General features: G+C 39.7%; 1 protein-coding gene across 1 annotated transcript in view; it reads right to left on the bottom strand.

Moving 5' to 3' along the window:
• KCNMB4 (potassium calcium-activated channel subfamily M regulatory beta subunit 4) overlaps window positions 1-21,963 on the bottom strand; it is a 61,817-nt gene that overhangs the window by 29,489 nt on the left and 10,365 nt on the right. The window contains exon 2 of the mRNA XM_060656988.3: window positions 4,853-4,980. Coding sequence (XP_060512971.1) covers window positions 4,853-4,980 — 128 coding nt within the window. The remainder of the gene's footprint in view (window positions 1-4,852; window positions 4,981-21,963) is intronic.

The raw sequence follows: 21,963 nt of genomic DNA, 5'->3' as shown, positions 1-21,963 counted from the left end.
GATCACTTGATTCATTCAGTAGTGGGTTCAGAATCAAACCATCTTGACTGCTGGTGCCTATTCTCTGTTACAGGGCCTCAACCTCACAGAAAAAAATACCACTACTCCCTTAATCTTTTCTATTTCATCCTGTCTCATTTTCTTCAGGGTGTGTTCCACTTTCGCCTCATTACTATGTTCAACAGGACAGCGTCTCTTTCTCAGTTTTAGTCTATAGCAGTCTCATTTCTCTGAATCCATTCCTGCTTCCCTTGAATCACTTCCTCCCCAAACTCTTTGTCCAGACATGGCAAACTTCTGGAAAGAGGACTGTGCACTTATTAATGCCTTCACATTCTTCCCTCAGGCCAATATAAAACGATGTCTAACCTGGTGCTCTGAAACGGCACCTAAACTATTTTCACAAAGATCGCCAACAGACTTTAAAAAAAAATTTTTTTTTTAATGTTTATTTATTTTTGAGACAGAGTGTGAGCAGGGGAGGGGCAGAGAGAGAGAGGGAGACACAGAATCTGAAACAGGCTCCAGGCTCTGAGCTGTCAGCACAGAGCCCGATGCGGGGCTCGAACCCACGAACCGCGAAATCATGACCTGAGCCAAACTCGACGCTTAACTAACTGAGCCAGCCAGGTGCCCCCCCAACAGACTTGTGATTGCCAAAAACAGTGAGTTCTCAGTAGTCCTTTTTTTTTTGGAAATGTTTATTTTTGAGAGAGGGAGAGGGGGGAGAGAGAGAGAGAGAGAGAGAGAGAGAGCGAGCGCATGCACGTCAAAGTGGGGGAGGGGCAGAGAGAGAAAGGGAGACAAGAATCTGAAGCAGGCTCCAAGCTGTCAGCACAGAGCCCGACATGAGGCTCAAACTCACAAACTGTGAGATCATGACCTGGGCCAAAGTCAACTGCCTAACCGACCGAGCCACCCAGGCGCCCCACTCAGTAGTCCTTTTTGATTACCTCTTCCAAGACACTGCGCTCTTTTGACTCTCCTCTCACCATCTGGCCATTGCCTCCACCTTCCTTCTCCCTACAGCTCCAGTGTAGATGATCTCAAGACCGTCAACCTTCCTCTACTCTATGTGCCCCTATTATGTGCATTCTCTCTCTTGGCTTCCACTAATAGCTTTTGTGCCAGTGACTCCCAGACCTAACACTGGCTCTGACCTCCTACTCCTGAACTAAAAGTCTGCATTTCTAACTCTTTCAAGAACCTTCTGGATATACGAGTCCCTCAAATTCGGCACAAAGCTGGACTGTCCTTTCTCACACCCAGGCAAATGTGACACCTTCCTGTTCCTCAGCACTTACATTAAGTTCTATTGCTTGTAACTATCACACATCTTCCTGATGTACCCTTCTGTGAGCTGTTTCCACGTCCACTGCCCTTATCTGGGCCCTCCAGAATCTTCATGAGGACCAGCAGAAAGATAATAGGAGGAGCTTTGGAAATCAGACGAACTGGATTCCAGTTTTTTGGGTTTTTTTTTTTCACTTAATAGCTGTGTACATCGGACAAGTTATTTAACTTCTTTAAGTCTTAGTTCCCTCATATGTTAAATGGAGCTAGTACTTAGAACTATTATAAGAAATTTGGTGAGCTAAACGCAATGCTATTCACAATGGCTGGCACGCAGTAGCCACTCATAAAGGTTATTTTTTTTCATTCACTATTCTCTTTACTTCCCCAACCCCCTGCCTGTCTCTGAGCTAGAGCACTCTGCCTTTAACTCTCCATCATTCTCCTCCGATACACATTCAACAATCAAACTGGTTTCTTTCTTTTTCTTCCTTCCTTCCTTCCTTCTTTCCTTCCTTCCTTCCTTCCTTCCTTCCTTCCTTCCTTCCTTTCCTTCCTTCCTTTCAACTTTCTAAATCAGATTACTTTCTAAATCAGGTTACTTTCTAAATCAGATATCCACTCAGGTCAATCTCTGATTAAAAAAAGAAAAAAAAAACTTGTCACAAATTGTCATTGCCCATATAACAGACGACCTCCTTAGTATGGCATTTATGACCCTTTAGAAATCTAACTTCAAGCTACCTTTCCACCTTACAAATTCACCACTCCTTATTTTTTTAAGTTTTTATTTCTTTTGAGGGAGGGTGAGCAGGGGAGGAGCAGAGAGAGAGAGAGGAAGAGAGAGGATCCCAAGCACTCTCAGTGCAGAGCCTGACACGGGACTTAAACCCCGTTTGTTAGAACTGCTCACCACTCCTTATTATATAACCTACACGCCTTATGTATCTATATTGTCAAGCCTTGATTTCTTTAGAGTAGCCATCCCATCTTCAAGGTCTTCCCCGCTTTCATTTCTAGCTGATGAAATCAAATTTCTATTTGCATAAGAACCAGTTTCTCCCCCCAAAATTCCTCCTTATTAATCTGGCACATTGCATTCATTCATTCATTAATTCACCAAACTTTTATTAACTGAGAGCCAGGCATTGCGCTAAGTCCTGCGGATATAAAGCCAAAGAGGATGTGCTACACCATTAACCAGTATACAGTCTCGTGGGGGAGATGGGTATATAGACGATTCCAGTAGAGAGTGATAAGTGAAAGGATAATGCAGTAGCTCTCAATCTAGTGGTATATTAGAATCCCTAAAGTCAATTTTTTTAAAATGCTAATGCCTAGGTTCAACCACCAGATATTCTAATTTCATTGGGTTTGTGGTGCTTTTTTTTTTTTTTTTTTTTCTAAGCTCCTCTGACATAGTCGTGTGAAATGAGGGTTGCAAACCCCAGGATAGAGCTGTGTAAACAGAACATGGAGAACATACCTTGTAACTGGTACTTTTGGCTGCTCCACAACATATCATCCCTTCTTCTTCATTCCTGTCTGCTCAGGCATGCACCCTTTCTCCATCCAGCTTGGGAGATATTGCCCAGTCCCCAACTCAGTGGTACATTCTGATTGTTCTTTCTTGTGACTGGTTTATGAGTAGGCAAGAGAACTCATTCTAAACAAGGATACCTAAGGGGAGGTCGGCTATGGGAAATTGAGAAAAGCTTTCCTAATTCCAAGAAAAACATACCAAAAGAGATAGTCTTCTTTTGGCCTTTGGACACTGCTATGCCTGCATATCGTAAACATGAGTGGATCTGAGATCCAGAAAGGACCTGGGTTCTTGAGGCCACTGTTAGGTTACTGCATCAAACAACCCTAATGTTGATCTACCTGTGCATTTCTTAATGTATGCAAAAATAAATTTCCCAATTGTTTATGATACTTTGAGTCCGTTTTCTGTCTGCATGCAGTAGATGGCATCCCAAGTATATACAACTAACCCAAACTTGGACATCACGGAAAACAGCTCAGAAAAGGGGTCTTCATCAAGGCAGTCGGGAAGCAGGAGAAACAAATAAAGAGACATGGATATAAACATATAAGATATTCTGGGAACTGCACATAGTTCAGAGTGGCATAAAGATGACGCTGGGAAGATGGTACTCTGGGGCAAGAACCTGAGGAGCCTATGCTGTGGTGGATTAAATATGGCCACAAGATCTTTGCAGCTCCTTTCAAGAAGCAGAGTTGATTTTCACACCTCATGAATCTGGCTGGCCTCATACTTGCTTTGACCAATAGAATGTGTCAGAAGTGATGTTATGTAAGTTCCAGAGCCAGGGCCTGGCTCTCTTGAAATGCTGCCCTGAAGCTACCATACTGTAAGGAAGGCGACATAACCTACTGAAGGATGAAAAGCCAGTGGAAGAGAAGTGAGGCACTTCAGCCACACCGGTACCAAGTGCTGGGCCTGAGAGGCCATCTTGGCCCACGCAGCTATTCCAGCCATCATCTGACTGCACGTGAACCTCCCAGCCAACCCACAGAATTGTAAGAAATAATAAGTCATTGTGGTAGGGAGCCACTAGATTTTGGGTGGTTTGTTATGCAACCATAGGTACCTGATGCATGTGCCATGCCAAGATGTTCGGACTTTACTTTGAAAACCATGAGGAGTAACCGGATTAAATTCATGTTTTAGAAAAATTGCCTTGGCAGCAGCATGAGGAATGGGCTTGGAGTGGGGGCAGGTGGGAGGTGGAAGGACTGGTTAAAAGACTTTTGTGTTGTTGGAGCTGAGAAATCATGTGGATCTGAAGTAACACAGTGGCAGAGGGAAGGCAGACAAGAGTCACTGTGCATGACGGCAAATATAAGTTATAGTGTGTAAAAGAGAAATGCAAATTAGGAATTACTCACCATTCTCAGGACTAAGTAAACAAGTGGATGGGAGTGCCCTTCACTAAGAGGGACTCTGGGAGGAAAAGAGAGCTTAATGTAACTGCGGAACATCTAAGAGGAGAGTACTGCAAGGAGTTGTGAACATTCAATGTTTAATGAATAAATTAGTATGATTAATCGGGGTGGGTACCATAGTGTTCTAGTCCAGCGATCTGTGGTCATATGGCATAATGTGAGTTGTCTCTAAGTCAAGTAAGTTTTCATGGTGTGAACTCATTTTCGTGATACTTCATTGGAATAGAAAGGAAAAGGAAAGATTTGCTGCGCCCCCAAATGCTCGCAAATCCACATGTGGTTCAGTTGATGTGCATTAATCTGTAATTCTCAGGAAATACCACTAGTATCTAGTGTTCCAATCTGAAAGCGCATTCTGAGGGTATCCAGAGGGTAGTGCCATGACACAAGTTCTCTCTCTTTGTCCTGCAGATTCTTCACTTACCTCCCCACCTGTAGAGTAAGGGGCTTCCCTAACTCCATGCTAGAAAGAGTTGAGACTATCTCCAGGCCAGATATTTTGTCAGGTGGGCACAATCCACGATTTATTTTGTAATAAACTACAAAGGCTACAAACCATTTTAATATGCACATGTAAATACCGGCTTACCTTTGAAATTGATTAAAATAGCAAGTAAATGGCTGGGAACCAATCTCATCTTTCCAGTACTGTTGCCAATTCATGACACTTTCCAAGTTCTTCTGATTTTCTCTCTTACAGGGAGGAATATAGGAGCACTAACAAAACAGAACACAGAAAATAAAACTATTAGTCTACAAAACGTTGAGAGGTAGTCCTTTTTTTTAATAGAGAGATGGTATTATGCACATGGTAAATCTAATTCTGATCTACCTAATTTTTAATACAACCAAAGTGAAATTGTTAAACCATATATCAAATTTTCAATTTGGAACAATTACAGAAAATATTCCAATAACAAAAATGTAGCAAAAAATAATCTTCAGTAATTACAGTATGAGAATAGATTATAAACAATTAGATACAATGTAATAGCAAATTAAAAGCATAATATACTCTCTTTTTTCTGTGGGCCTGCCAAGCAAAAAAAAAAAAAAAAGTTAATTTTTATCCCAAGTTGCTATCTATGGACCTTGATATTTTCCTCTTCCACTTTAAACTCCCAAATCAAGCACTTGGCTCTCCTCAGATGCTGCTCTCAACTGCTGAAACTCAAGCTTTCTTTTCTTACATTCTCTTGGACAATAAAATCAGCAGAAAAGTTCCTCCCCCAAGTACATAATCAATGCATTTTGCTAACCAATGCCTTTTCCTAGCGCTGCCTCTAACAAAGTAGTTCTCTCTGAAGGGACCCAATTACTCTAAGCAATTCAGAATCAGCAGATTTGGAAAATTATTCTTAACTCTAGATGTTAAAATTAACCATTAGCATTCTAATCCATTTTCTGATTCAGGTTTTTTTTTAAGGTTTTTTTTTTGGTTTTTTTTTTTTTTTTTGGTTTTTTTTTTTTTAAGTAATCTCCACACCCAGCATGGGACAAAAACTCACGACCCTGAAATCAAGAATTGAACTCTCCACTGACTGAGCAAGCTAGATGCCCCTCCAATTCAGAGTTTTATAATAATGATGATCACAGTGCAAATTTACCCTTATCGAGTGTTTACAATATGCCAGCCACTGTAATAAATACTTAGCGGGCTTTAACCATGTGCTTCTTACAACAACCCTAAAATGATCTCTTATTTTACAGATGAGGAAACTGAGATTTCTGTCCACTCTACAGCTGGATGCTGGTGATTTTATCACATTCAACTCCCAGATGTTCTATCAAAGTTTCAGATGTTGAGAAGAAGAAAAACAAAACAAAACCAAACCAGTGACTTTATAGTAGAATTTGATTCGCATTATTTTACAGCATATAACTTGTCAACACCTTCCCACTATTTTCTGGTTAAAATAAAAACTTTTCAGTATGATGTACAACCCTCTTCAGGATCTGCCCTCCCCCTCCTGTGGGATGCAGCCATTTAGAAGCACACAGTCCCCAGATCTTCCACGTGCTATCACACCTACTGGCTGCTACATGCTCTTCTCTTTTCTTTTAATGTCCTTTTCCTTTTAGTCCCCTTCTTTCAAGATGCAGCTCTGGGGCATCTGTCTGGAGGAACCTTCTCTTCCTTACGTGACAGTTAAGTCCCCCTTATTTTTCCTGCCACAGGCATCATACCCCATGCAGCCACAGCTGTAATCACCGGATCCCACTGGTTTGTTTTCTATCAGCTTCCTCAATTTGCTGGCAAGTTGGAAGAGGGCTCTTTTTTTTTCCCCCTGCATCTTCACACTTAGGGCCATGCGTGGTAATAGTGAAATCTCAAAAATGCTGGTAGAATTAATAATAACACACTTATATAAGTTTTTTTTTTATTCAAGATGATGAAGCCATTTTCATAATAGTTAAATTTCTTTAAATTAATACAGAAATATTTTCAAATTTTAGTAAATTTGGTTACTTTCTGTTATATGTAACAAATCCACAACATGTTATGCAAATCTTATTTTAATGATTGGATAACTGGATCTTTACCTTCTGTACATACAGTTAGTGTTCTCTTAATAACAGTGTACGGACTTCAAGCGGTATTACAAAGCTGTAATCATCAAGACAGTGGGGTATTGGCACAAGAACAGACACTTGATCAATGGAACAGAATAGAGAACCCAGAAATGGACCCACAAACATATGGCCAACTAATCTTTGACAAAGCAGGAAAGAATATCCAGTGGAATAAAGACAGTCTCTTCAGCACATGGTGCTGGGAAAACTGGACAACAACATGCAGAAGAATGAACCTGGACAACTTTTTTATACCATACACAAAAATAAACTCAAAATGGATGAAAGACTTAAATGTAAGACAGGAAGCGATCAAAATCCTTGAGGAGAAAGCAGGCAAAAACCTCTTTGAACTTGGCCATAGCAACTTCTTACTCAACACGTCTCTGGAGGCAAGGGAAACAAAAGCAAAAATGAACTACTGGGACCTCATGAAAGTAAAAAGCTTCTGCACAGCAGAGGAAACAATCAGCAAAACTAAAAGGCAACCAACAGAATCAGAGAAGATATTTGCAAACGACGTATCAGATAAAGGGTTAGTATCCAAAATCTACAGAGAACTTATCAAACTCAACACCCAAAAAACAAATAATCCAGTGAAGAAATGGGCAGAAGACATGAATAGACACTCCTCCAAAGAAGACATCCAGATGGCCAACCGACACATGAAAAAATGCTCAACATCACCCGTCATCAGGGAAATACAAATCAAAACCACAATGAGACACTACCTTGCACCTGTGAGAATGGCTAACATTAACTCAGGCAACAACAGATGTTGGTGAGGATGTGGAGAAAGAGGATCTCTTTTGCATTGTTGGTAGGAATGCAAGCTGGTGCAGCCACTCTGGAAAACAGTATGGAGGTTCCTCAAAAAATTAAAAATAGAGGGGCGCCTGGGTGGCTCAGTCAGTTAGTGTCCAACTTCAGCTCAGGTCATGATCTCATGATTCATGGGTTCGAGCCCCGTGTCGGGCTCTGTGCTGACAGCTCAGAGCCTGGAGCCTGCTTCAGATTCTGTGTCTCCCTCTTTCTCTGCCCCTGCCCACTCACTCTATCTCTCTCTGTCTCTCACAAATGAATAAACATTAAAAAAAAAAATTAAAAATAGAACTACCCTACAACCCAGCAATTGCACTACTAGGTATTTATCCAAGGGATACAGGTATGCTGATTTGAAGGGGCACACGTACCCCAATGTTTATAGCAGTACTATCAACTATAGCCAAAGTATGGAAAGAGCCCAAATGTCCACCGACGGATGAATGCATAAAGATGTGGTATATACATACAATGGAGTGTTACTCGGCAATCAAAAACAATGAAATCTGGCCATTTGCAACTATGTGGATGGAACTAGAGGGTATTATGCTAAGCGAAATTAGTCAATCAGAGAAAAACAAATATCATATGACTTCACTCATATGAGGACTTTAAAACACAGATGAACCCAAGGGAAGAGAAGCAAAAATAATATAAAAACAGGGAGGGGGACAAAACAGAAGAGACTCATAAATATGGAGAACAAACTGAGGGTTACTGGAGGGCTTGTGGGAGGGGGGATGGGCTAAATGGGTAAGGGGAATCAAGGAATCTACTCCTGAAATCATTGTTGCACTATGTGCTAACAACTCGGATGTAAATTTAAAAATAAATAAGTAAATAACAGTGTGACATATAAAGCTAAAGCTTTCTGTGAAATCCTGAATTTTGAATTCTGCCAAAGCAGCTGTTAGGCTTAGAAGCCATGGAGGCCAGTAGATAGGGCTCCAGTCCTACTATCTCTTGGGTGTTTGGACTGGAATAAATTACTTCTGTTTTCTGGACTTCATTTTTTCTCATCTGTAAAATCTCCAAAATAATTTCTAGCTCTATATTTCTATGATTCTCTTCTTGGAAGTACATCAAGATAGGACCCAGCAGAAGACAGGACTACACTGTTGCAGTATTTTTCCCAGAAGAGATCCTGAGCACTGGGGAAGTGGCTGGGAAGCCTGACTGAGCCAACCATTCCAGCCAGCAAAACGGACAGTTGTGGTAGGTCCTTTCTTGGAGACCTGTACTTAGCTTAGTGTTCATAAGCAGCCTCTGCCATGTTTTTATTACTTCCTACAATGTGCTGGACATTTCACTTCTATTAAAACATTTTTTTTTTTCTATACCATGGTCAGTGAGTGTATCAAGTGAGAGTAGGTGGCACCTGATTGTGCTCTTTGAAGGGAAGAAGTGTGAAACAAAAATCCACTGGAGTGTTTTTTGCAACGGCTACGCTCAGCACAAGGGGTTCACTAAACATTTTAGGGAATAACAAGCACCAAATGTAATTAAGGCAGATTTTTAAATTTTGCAAATTAACTCAGTTTGAAGCCTTGCTATTTGTTTTTTTGTTTTTTGTTTTTTTTTTCGGGGGTGGGTGGGGGGGTGGGGGCGGGATGGGTTTAAAAGAAATGCCCCCACCAAATGACAATTCTATGATTTGACCAGAAGTCACATCCACATGTTTCTGGAAAGGTCAGATAAAAACTTTCAGTGACTGAGTAGAGTGTGTAGTAGGTATGTTGTGGTTTCATATGGGAAAAAAGAAATATTCCTTGCCTTTAGGATACTTTTATAAGTTTATTTATTTTTGAGAGAGAGAGAGCACGCATGTGTGGGGAAGGGGCAGAGAGTTCCAGGCAGGCTCCAGGCTATCAGTGAGGAACCCATCTTGGGGCTCAATCCCACAAACTGTGAGATCATGACCTGAGCTGAAATCAAGAGTCAGATGCTTAACCTACTGGGCCACCCAGGCATCCTGCCTTTAGGATACTTTGAGATAGTGTTGGTGGATTTTTAGAAGCAAAGTTTTTTTTTTTTTTACATTGGGAAAAATGTCTGTAATCAAAATTCAAGTATTTTTTTTCATGCATCACATTCTTTCCAAGAGTATCATAGATGAAATAACGAGCTTAGGGGTGCCTAACTGACTCAGTTGGTTAAGCAATTGATTCTTGGTTTCAGCTTAGGTCATGATCTCATGGTTCATGAGTTTGAGCCCCATGTTGGTCTCTGCGCTGACAGCATGGAGACTGCTTAGGATTCTCTCCTTCTTTCTCTGCCCTTCCCCTGCATGTATTTCTCTCTCTCTCTCTCTCTCTCTCTCTCAAAGTAAACAAACATTAAAAAAACCCAAAACTATTAAAATATGAGTTATAATACTCTAGTAACTTCTAAAGCTCACATTGCCTTAAAAGGAAAATTTTTACTTTTTTTATATAGAGAGAGAGACTGTGAGAGGGGTAGGAGAGCAGAGGGAGAGAGTGAGAATCTTAAGCAGGCTCCATGCTCAACAGCGAGCCTGACTCAGGACTCTTGATTTCAGCTCAGGTCATGATCTCATGGTTGGATCTCATGCAGGATCGAGCCCTGCATCAGCTATTAGCAAGGAGCCTGTTTGGGATTCTCTCTCTCCTCTCTCTCTCTGCCCCTCCCCCACTCATGCTGCCTCTCTCTCTCTCTCTGTCAAAACAAACAATCATTCAAAAACAACAATAACAAAAAAGTTAAGTTCAAACCTTAAGTTCTTAAAACTCATTATTGTTCATTTTCTTGTACTTTGATTCTCCCATTAATTCGTCTTTTAAAATTTCTGTGAAGCCTAACTCAGATTCTCCCTAGATACCTTCTCAATTCAGGTGGATCAGTGTAGATTAAGAATTTTAAAATAAGTAATAAATACCAATCCAAAGCAGTGTTCCGGGGGGGGGGGGGGTGGAAATTGGAAATTCAGTCAGAGACTCCTTTCCTCTCTGGACTGTTCAGACCTGATGGGTTTCCAGGCACTATAACAGCTCCACCATGAATAGCTCACCATTGGGGGAGGGGCACAAATGATAATGTAGACCGCCATATCATCAGCAACATCACTTTCATCATCATGACTAACATTTATTGATTATATGTGAAGCATCTCATCACGGCAAATCTACTTTAATCCAAGTGAGCAAATATTATAATCACCTATGTTTTACAGAAGAAAATGAGGGCAGAGGTTTAAGAAAACTTTCCCTCAGTCACAATGGCAAATGGGAAAGTTGGGATTCAGATTGCAGAGTGTCCTTAACCACTGCCCCACGCTGTGCCGTGTCTCTATCTCTAGGGCTTCCCACTTTTCTCTCTTTGGAGCTCCCTGCTTTGGGGGGAAGGAAGATGCCTTGACTTTTGCCTCCCTCTCTCAGAGAACCAGTGTAATGATTCTCTGGGAATGGAATTGGTGTAGCCTTCCCGAAGACTGATGGGTCAAGGCAGGCTGGGGCAAAGCTTTGTTTTCCCGGTACCTTCTCAGAGAAGTGCATTGTAAGTCTTTGCTTGTTCCCTCCTCTCTCCATTTGGCTCCAGGGGTGGTTTTTGGTGCCATGGATGTAATTTCACTTAGGTGAATTTACAGACACGATGTCTTTGGTCATAGAGGACAATGAGCATTCCCTGGGAGAAACTTCTTCATTCAATTCTGACCTTTTTTGTTTCTCATTTGCAAAGGCAGCATTTCCCAATTTCTAATATTATCACCCAAATAACCTTCACTATTGTCTGTGTCATTTGCTGCCTAAACTTGCATGAAATCATTTTCTTTAAAAAGTGAAGACAAAAAGAAGAATGTGATAAAATATATTTGTTTGATGCCTACCTGGTAGAAAAAAATTTTTTGACTTTTGCATTTACGCACCAAGTTGACAGAATCGAGTGGGCTAAGACTTCAGTGAGTTTATTAAGGGAAGATACAATCATCATTTGATGTGGAATATTTGATTATGTACTTATTATGACTTATTTTTCCATTATCTTATTTTAGGGTTTATCAAGATTTATAATAGCATTCTTTGCAGCCTATCACAATGGATTTATATTTTAATAGTACCCTCTTGAGTGTGTTCTTTTGTGTCTTCAGGATTGCATTTCAATCATGTGGGCAGAGTAGGCAGAATTCACTTTCTTCCTTTACTGAATCATTTAAAAAACCATTGCACAATACATGTGATCCATTTAAACATCGGGGAGCGAGTCTATGTTAGACATTATCTAAGAAACAGAAATGGAGAAACTGTTTTTTTCTTCCAGTTTCTTTACTGACTTCAGTTGGTTAGGGAGGGTAGTATTGAAAGACATAATACTAGAATGGATTTAGCTGATTAAATAATTTCTGAAGTAAACTTGATTAGAAAATGAATGGGGCTCCTGGCTGGCTCAGTCAGTAGAGCCTGCAACATTTTCCTTTTTTTTTTTTTTTTACATTTTTTTTAACGTTTTTTATTTATTTTTGACACAGGGAGAGACAGAGCATGAACAGGGGAGGGTCAGAGAGAGGGAGACACAGAATCCAAAACAGGCGCCAGGCTCTGAGCTGTCAGCACAGAGCCCGACGCGGGGCTCAAACTCACGGACTGCGAGATCATGACCTGAGCTGAAGTCGGCTGCTTAACCGACTGAGCCACCCAGGCGCACCCCCTTTTTTTTTTTTTTTTTTTGAGAGAGAGGGCAAAAGTGAGCAAGGGGCAGAGACAGAGAGAGAGAGAGAGAGAGAGAGAGAGAGAGAGAGAGAGAAGTGGGGCTCATCCGAAGCAGGGCTCAAGCACATAGGATGCAGGGCTTGAGTTCACAAACCACAAGATCATGACCTAAGCAAAAGTCAGATGCTTAACCGACTAAGCCACTCAGGTGCCCCTAGAGTATGCAACTTTTCTGATCTTGGGGTTGTGAGTTTGAGCCCCACGTTGGAGAGATTCCTTTAAAAAAATTTTTTTTGATTAAAAAAAAAAAAGAAAATGAATTCTTGAAACATTATCTACTGGAACATGGGTCTAATTATATTTTATCCTATAATTCCCCATTTTCTGAAATCCTGTAAGATATATGTGTCAGCTATGATGTGTAACTTGAATGACAGTTTTGGACAATATAAATGTATAATCAGGAAAACACTGTGGAATAAAAAGTGTAACTGAGCCATTTATAAACTCCATAATGTTCCATATGCCTCGACTTCATTAACTGTGTATACGCACACACCTTATGAATGCACGTTAACTTAACAAACACATACAAAATTACATGTCAGCTAAAAAAAAAAAAAAAATTAAATTCTAGGGCAGGTGGCTCCAGAATCTGTATCCATACCTGAAAGCTAAATGAAAATAATCTTGTGGAAGAACTTGAAGATCAAACAAATGGCTTAGAAAACAAAAAGTAAGGCTGACTAAGAATAGGAGAAGCTACAGTAAGTTCTTCAGGGAGAACATGGTGCCCAGCCTACAGTGTGTTTGTCAAAGTCTGTCCCAAAGACCACCTGGATTGTTCATCAAAAAGGGCCACCCTCCCGAGAGTCTGATTCAGTCAGACCAGGAATCTGTATTATTAACAGCTCTCCTTCACCCTTGGAATGACACATTTTTAGGATTGATAATTTAAGCAACAAGCCATTCTTGACTGCTGAGTACAGGACAGTGTGCAAAGAGGAGATATTACTCACCCTTTATTTGTCTCTTCCCTTCCTTCCCAGGAGCGTGCCTTGTAGTAGTAGCATGAGTAGTAGCTTATTCACAAAGTGCTTTGTGATTACAAAAGAAGAAGTGGAGATCTTGGCTTTGGGGGTATGATAGAGGCTTCGCAAAAGAGATGATTTTGATTTGTGTTTTTTAGGTTGAACAGGAGTTTGCTTCTCAGAGAATGGGTGGGGAAGGTGATATTCTGAGAAGAAAAAATGGAATGTGCAATGACTTTGTGTATAAATGTTCCAGAAAGACTGAGTCATCTAATGTGCTTGGAGGATAGAGGGCATGGGGGATGGAGTTGAGAAATGCCCAATTATCTGAACTACTACTCACTAAAAATTGCTTCTCTCTCCTTAAATGCTTCAATGAGAAACTGCTTGTTACCTCCTGCAGAGTATTCCCACCCACCCACAAATTTATTGTCATGTGTTGATACTATCTGCATTCTGTAATTCAGTAATATTCATTTAACTTTCAGATTCAAGCAGACTGTTAAGGTTGGTGGTACTATTAAAACTGAGAAAAGTTTCAAATAACATTCCACTTTCAAGAGAAAACAGTTCATTCAGCTTTAGAGTTAGAAAATAAAAATACCGTGTCTACTATTTAAGTCTAAATAGAAAAAGTCAAACCAAAACAAGAAGTTTTAACCCGGAAAAAGCTCAATAGTTATTATTTATAACAAGCATGACAGTACATGTAAAAATGTGTTCAATGGCATATGACTGTAACTTAAAATCTTTGAGATGACCAATCCTCATGACCATACAGAACAATGAAATGAAATAAAACTTTCTTAAATTTCATGCATGCATTCAGATATGCTCATTGATGGCATTATTTATGTATTGTATTGTATACTGTAAAGTGCACACATTTTAATATGTGTATACATATTTAATGAAATATGACAACCACCATTTGTTTGAAAAAGACCAGCAAACCCTATCCATGCTAAGTCCACTTTAACCAGGATTGATTATGTTGATAAGAACTTGATGTTTCCGGGGCGCCTGGGTGGCACAGTCGGTTAAGCATCTGACTCTTGATCTTGGCTCAGGTCATGATCTCACAGTTTCTGAGTTTGAGTCCCACATACAGCTCTGCACTGATAGTGTGGAGCCTGCTTGGGATTCTGTCTCTCCTTTTCTATGCCCCTTCCCCACTTGTGTGCGTGTTCTCTCTCTCTCTCTTAAAATAAATAAATAAAGTCAATTAAAAAAAAACCAAAAACTTGATGTTTCCTACTTGTGGCAGAATGAGTTTTCCAAAGATGGCTGCACCAATATGTATCCCATTTCCTAAGCCATTTCATAAGTCAATGTGACATTGACACTCTTCTCAGTGTACAGCTTTATCTTTCCTTCTTTAGAACATGGATGAGTCTATGATCCTGTGTGACTTCCAAGGCTAACTCAGAAAAGGTGACATAGCTTCTGCCCGTAACTCTCTCTCTTGGGAACGTCTGCCCTTGGAATCCAGACACTATTCTGTGAGGAAGCCAAAACTGCCCTGTGCAGAGAGATCACACTATAAGGCTGGTGTGGAGAGGAACCGAGACCCCCCACCCAATAGCCAGCATCAACTACCTGATATATGAGTAAATGAACCTTCAGATGATTCCAGTGTCCAGCCTTTGGGTATTCCACTGGGACCTCAGACGTCATGAAGCATAGATAAGCTGTCCCCTTTGTGTCCTAAATCTCTGACCCACAGAATTTGTGAGCATAATAGAAATGATTTAATCCACAGGAATCTTTGACAGTGGCTAACAGATCATAGGACCCCTAGGACTAAAAAGGTGAACACCCTTTAAGGTTCTCCTTGATCTACATACCTGAAAACACCTGAGGTTTGGTGAAATGTAGTCTAATGGGTCACTGTGACACAAGACAGGGCTCCTCATCCAATCCTCAGGCCAAAAGCTCCTTGAATGAAGGGAAGGCTGGGAAGGCCCTCTGAAGTAGCACCTACCAAAAATCTAATCTTTCCCCAGAGAACATGCAGACATTTACCAGAGTAGCCGTGCAGTGCGGAAAGGGTAGACACTTATTTTATTTTTCAAGATTTTAATTCCAGTGTAGTTAACATACAGGTGTACAATATAGTGATTGAACTACAGCAAATAAACTTACCACTGGAACCTATCCTCTGGCGACTGATCTGGCAAATGCTATTTTCTCCATTCTTGTGGACAAAGAGCACCAGAGACAGCTACACTTTTACCTGGTCGAGATGGTGTAGACTTTCCAGACTTATTCAGGATTGTCCTACTCAGCACTACCTCAACTTTCTTTGGTTCTTATGCTCTGCTCTGCAGTAGAACATAACAGAACAGTATACATTGATGATATCAGGCTGATGACTGGACCTGGAAGCAGGGAGAACATGGTGCCCTAGATTCCTTGGTAGAGAACAGATGTGCCAGTGATTGGGAAGTTCGGGACCTGCCACCTCAGCTATGCTTCCGGGAGACTAGTGGTCTAGGGAATTTCTGGATACCCCTTCCAAGGTAAACGACAAACTGCTGCATCTTTCACCCCTTAAAAATAAGAGTCACAATGTTTGGTGGACTTCCTTATATTTTGGTGGACACATATATATCCACTTTTGAGATCGCTACTCTGACCCCTTTACTGAGTAACCCCCAATACCACCAGCTTTCCGTGGCAGCCAGGGCAGGAGAACCCACTCCAGCTGCTCCAGGCTACAGAAAGCCCTGTCAATTCACCTCTTTGGCCCAGGGCCTCCAACAGTCTATGAGGTCTCTGCCAGATTGGGGGGTACATGGAGCCCACCAAGAGCCCTGATAACATAAAGCAAACCTATGCTTTCTTTGGAGAATATTTCCTTCTGAGAGACCACTGACTTACTGCTGAGTGCCAGTAGGATCTGGATGCCTGAACACGGAACATCATTACCATGCTATCCACTGGACACTGGGCTTTTTGACCCACTGAAACATAACGGTGGAGTTTACAGGGCTGAAGCAGGTAGTGCTGGGAAACCAGTTTCATAAGCAAATGGCTCACACTCCCGATGCACCTTCTCTTTTTTATACTATCACCTTTCCCAACCTGTCCTAATAAACAGCTGCTTACGAGGCCTGTTTTTCTACTACTGGAATGTACGTACCCCCAGGAGTACTCTGCAGTGTGCTGGTGGGTATTTAAAGCCTTTGACCAGTTTGGGTAGATGAAGAAATCTGGCCTCAGGGAGCATAACTCTGAGGAGAACTTCCGATTGTTTCTCTCATAAGAAATGAAGTTGAAGGTACAGACCTACACTGATTTATGCACACTGCCAAATAAATCACAAACTGCGTTTTGATTAAAGGAATGAGACTGTGTTTAAATCATCAGAAACAGAACTCTGATCAAAACGTGAAATCTAGAAGTTGTATTTCCCATGCATCCCTTCTCAGGAAGCTGCTTGAGGACGTATCCACCAAAACAACAGTATAAACCAAGAAAAGAGGACCACACTGGGTCAAGGAAACAGAGTACTCAACATGGGAGAAACACAGCAGGCCTAAGGCGTAACCAGTTCAATTTGGGGCAGTAGCAGGCTGAAGGAATCCAGAATGGTATCCCAGGAAATTTCTTTAAAAAGAAAAACGTGTAACTAAATGGTCACCTATTCTGAATAACCATATGAAAAACGGTGTACAAAAGTGGCTTTACAATTCTTTGGGAAAATTAAGAGAAAGGGTCATAGGAAAGTAAGAAATTAGGAGACGAGGACTATCAGCTCAAGGAAAATAAACAGTTATAGAAATGAGCAATAATTTACATAGTTAAAATATGTTAATGCCCAATATTAATGTAGCCAAAAGTTAGGATAGAACCGTATTTAAAGAATGAAGGGCAGAAGACTAGGGTGGGATGGGATGGTGTAAGAAAGCTAAATCCTCACATTCCATCATAGGGTCAATAGCATCTAAAATATACACATCAGAGCCTACTATTGGGAAACATGGAGATAAATATTAGAGAAAAAATAAACTAAAAATATTTAGTTGTGTCTGCATTGCAAAAGGGATCGAGACAAAGGAATCTCAATAAAGAAATACCCCCTACTAATAAAGTTATAGCACAATTTGATTTTTAAGCCTATGCTCATAATAATAATAGCAAATATTCATCAAAGGCTTACCATGTGTGAAGCACTATTCTAGATGTTTCACACATATTAACTTACTTAATCCTGATAACTTGATGAGATAGGTACTATTATAGTCTTCATTTTAAAGATGAAAAAACTGAGGCAGACATGTTAAGTAATTTCCAAGGTCATACTGCTATTTTGATTAAGATTTAATTTTAAAAAAGCATAATAGATACACAAGGTAAAAATGCAAATACTGGGAAAGGGTACAAGCTGAAATGTCTTTCTCTGACTTTGATCCTGACCCCCAGACAAACATGCTTAACAGTTGTACATTCTTCCGATATTTCCTACATTTTATTTTAACATAAATGTGAGCACACTCTTCTCTGTTTTGCCCTTTGTCTTTCATTTAACAATATATCTTGGTGCTGCCATATCTGCATATAGAGATCTATCTCATTCTTTTTTGAATTTTACTACATGGATATGCAAGAATTATTAATTAAAGGTGTTTCCAGTCTTTTGCAATTCCAAAAAAGCAACAAACTTCCTTTTACAGGCATCTACACATACATGAGAACAGGAAAAATCAAAGTGTGTCTACATTCAAAACTTATGACTACAGGGGCGCCTGGGTGGCTCAGTCAGTTAAGTGTCTGACTTCAAGTCATGATCTCACAGTTCATGAGTTAGAGCCCCACTTTGGGCTCTGTACTGACAGCTCAGAGCCTGGAGCCAGCCTTGGATTCGGTGTCTCCTTCCACCCTGCCCCTCCCTCGCTCTCTCTCTCAGGAATAAACATTTAAAAATTAAAAAAACAAAAACAAAAACAGGGGCTTCTGGGTGGCTCAGTCCGTTGAGCGCTCGACTTCGGCTCAGGTCATGATTTCACAGTCTGTGGGTTCGAGCCCCACGTCGGGCTCTGTGCTGACAGCTCAGAGCCTGGAGCCTGCTTCCAACCCTGTGTTTCCCTCTCTCTCTGCCTCTCCCCCACTCTCACTTTGACTCACTCTGTCTCTCAAAAATAAATAAATGTAAAAAAAAATTTTTTTTTAATTAAAAAAACAAAAACAAAGAACACTTACGGCTATAGTGTTGCAAAGAGATTGTGCCATCTGCATTTCTGCTAGCAGTTTATGAGAGTACCTATTCCCATGTCCTTTAAAAAATAAAAAATAATCTGGTACAATTAAACATTCTGATAGGTGAAATATGGGACTTCTTGTGTGAATTTGCATTTTTAAATAGAGGTAATGATTTTTCCATATTTTTAAAACTATTTGTATTTATTTTCTGCAAACTGACTATCCATGATCTCTGCCCATTTTGGTTATTTTCTAAGAGTCTTTACATGGAAGAAAATCAATCTTCATCACACATTGCCAATTTCCTTCCTCGTTTTGTCTCTTTTGACCTAATTTGTGGTATGTTTGCTATATAGCCATATGTAACTTTTAAGAGCGCAATCTGTGAAAATTTATGCAATTAGACCCACATCAATGACAAACTCATTACCACTGTTATCTCACTTAGGATTTTACATAAATATTCTTTTTTTTTTTTTACATAAATATTCTTAAGCAAAGCTGTCCCATAATTTCCATCTGTACATGTATGTTATCATAGAAGTTTTTTTTTTTTTAAGTTTATTCATCTATTCTGAGAAAGAGAGAAAGCGCAAGCAGGGAGGGGCAGAGAGAGAGAGAGAGAGAGACGGAGAGAGAGAATCCCAAGCAGGCTCCACACTGTCAGCTGTCAGCGAAGAGCCTGATGCAAGAGGCTCGAACTCATGAAGCATGAGATCATGACCTGAGCTGCAGTCAGTCGCTCAACCGAGTCACCCAGGCACTCCCGTAGGTGTTTGTTTCAATGTAATCCTAAAATTATTTTAAAAATTTCAGAAGTTTTCCTTGTTTCTGTGTGCTTTGGCAGAGTTTAAAATAGGATTAACGTTATCTGTTTTCATACAATTGAACTGGAAGCATTTGCAATTGGGAGTTTCTTTGTAAGATTAGTGAGATTACACTAATTACAACTAAATTGTAATTCTTCACTGAACTGCCTGCTCATGCTTGCCTTGTGTGTTAGTCAGGGCTCTCTAGAAAAACAGGACCAATAGAATATATGCTGACATATAATAAGAGATTTACTATGAGGCATTGGCTCATGTGATAAGGGAAGCTGAGAAGTGCCACAATCTACTGCCCACAAGATGGAGACCCAGGAAAGTGGGTGTTGTAATTCAGTGGAAGTCCAAAGGCCCCAGGTCACAGCAATACCAATGTCATGTTCCAGCTCCAGCAGAGAGCAAATTTGCCCTTGCTCTGCTTTTTTGTTCTATTTAAGCCCTCAACAGATCAGATGATGTCCACCTGCATTGGTGAGGATGAATCTTCCTTACGGAGACTACTGATTCAAATGCTATTCTCTTCCAGAAACACGCTCACAGATGCACCTACAAATAATATTTTACCAGCTCTCTGGGCATTCTATTAGCCCAGTGAAGTTGGCACATAAAATCAACCATCAAACCTTGTGTTCCACTGAAGAGATGGTCATTTATTGCTAAGAGCTCTTCACTTGTTGTTTTGAATCATTTCTCAACCAGTGTGAATATTCTCTCAAATTTGTCATTTTTCTTTAGATTGTTATGTTGATTTTTTGGGTTTCACGCTGAGCACGGAACCTGCTTAGGATTCTCTCTCCCTCTTTCTCTGCCCCTCTCCTTGCCAGTACTCTCTCTCTCTCTCAAAATAAATAAACATGTATTTAAAAAAATAAATTGTAATGTTGGTTTATTTAAAGCTTTTCTTTATTATGTCATTAAACAAATCAGTGCATTCCTGCAGAAATTTATGATTTCTGCCCTTAGTGTCATGTTTAGAAAGGCTTGTACTGCCCCCCCAAATTATGTAAATATTTACCTATATTTATTATAATTACCTATTACCTATATTTATTATAACAATAATATGTATTTATTATATATTATTTTCAAAGACCAAAATGTTGTTCCATCAAAATTATAATGTTATTTAAATTTATATTTTATTTTTATTAAACATTTTTCCAAATAATTTTTGAGTTGGGAGTTTCTTTGTAAGGTTAGTGAGATTACACTAATTACAACTAAATTGTAATTCTTCACTGAACTGCCTGCTCATGCTTGCCTTGTGTGTTAGCCAGGGTTCTCTAGAAAATTTATTTGGAAAATTAGTATTTTTAAATATATATTTTTCTAAATAATAGGGAAGCTTTAACATCATTTATTGAAGACGCCCCTTTATGAGTTACTTGAAATGCCAAAATTTGCAAAGCAAATCTCCTTTTAACATTCTTTTCTGGTAACAGCTTTATTGAAATATAATTCACATACCAGTCAATTCACCCATCTAAAATGTATAACTCAAAAAAACTTAAAAGAATAAAATGTATAATTCAGTGGTTTTTAGTAGAGTCACAGAAGTGTGCAATCACTGCCACAAAAGTTTTAGAATGCTTTCATCACCCCAAGAAGACACCCTGTACACATCTGAATATATTTTTATGTGTTTATTGGCCATCTGTATACTTCTTTAGAAAAATATCTACTCACACCTCTTGCCTATCTTTCAATTGGGTTATCTGCCCCCCCTTTTTAAAAAAATTTTTTAAACGTTTATTTATGTTTGAGAGACAGAGAGAGATAGAGCAAGAGTGGGGGAGGAGGAGAGAGAGGGAGACACAGAATCCAAAGCAGGCTCCAGGCTCTGAGCTGTCAGTACAGAGCCTGACATGGGGCTCGAACCCACGAACTGCGAGATCATGACCTGAGCTGAAGTTGGATGCTTAACCAACTGAACCATCCAGGCACCCCTAGTTATCTGCCTTTTTAATTGTTATTGTTGAGTTATAAAAGTTCTTTATACATTCTGGATATTCAATCTTTATCAGATATGTGATGGGCAAATATTTTCTCTCAATCTGTGCTTGTCTTTTTACCTTTTTGATGTTGTCCTCTGAAACTCAAGTGTTTAATTGTGTTTGAGTCCAATTATCAATTTTTCCTTTGGTTGCTTGTGTTATTCATGTCCTATTTAAAAAATTGCCTAATTCAAAGTCATAAAGATTTACATTTTCCTCTAAGAGCTTTACAGTTTTAGCTCTTACATTTAGGTTTCTGATCCATTTTAAGTTAGTTTTTATAAATGGTGTGAGGTAGGAGTCCAACTTCATTCTTTTGCATGCATACAGTTGTTCCAGTGCCATTGGTTGAAAAGGCCATTCTTTCCTTGTTGAATGCTCTTGACACAATTTCCAAAAATCAATTACTCTTAAATGTACTCATTTACTTCTGGATTTTCAATTCTACTCCATAGATTGGTATGTCTATCCTTATGCCAATACCATATGTCTTGATTATTGTAGATTTCTAGTAAGTTTTAAAATTGGAAAGTATGAGTCTTCCACCATTAGTCTCTCTCTTTTTTTTTTAAAGATCATTTTGGCT

Source organism: Panthera onca, chromosome B4 (assembly GCF_046562875.1).
Source record: "Panthera onca isolate mPanOnc1 chromosome B4, mPanOnc1 haplotype 2, whole genome shotgun sequence".
Lineage (NCBI taxonomy): Eukaryota > Metazoa > Chordata > Mammalia > Carnivora > Felidae > Panthera > Panthera onca.
The sequence above is the reverse complement of the archived record's forward strand: the minus strand, read 5'-3'. Positions and strand labels throughout refer to the sequence as shown.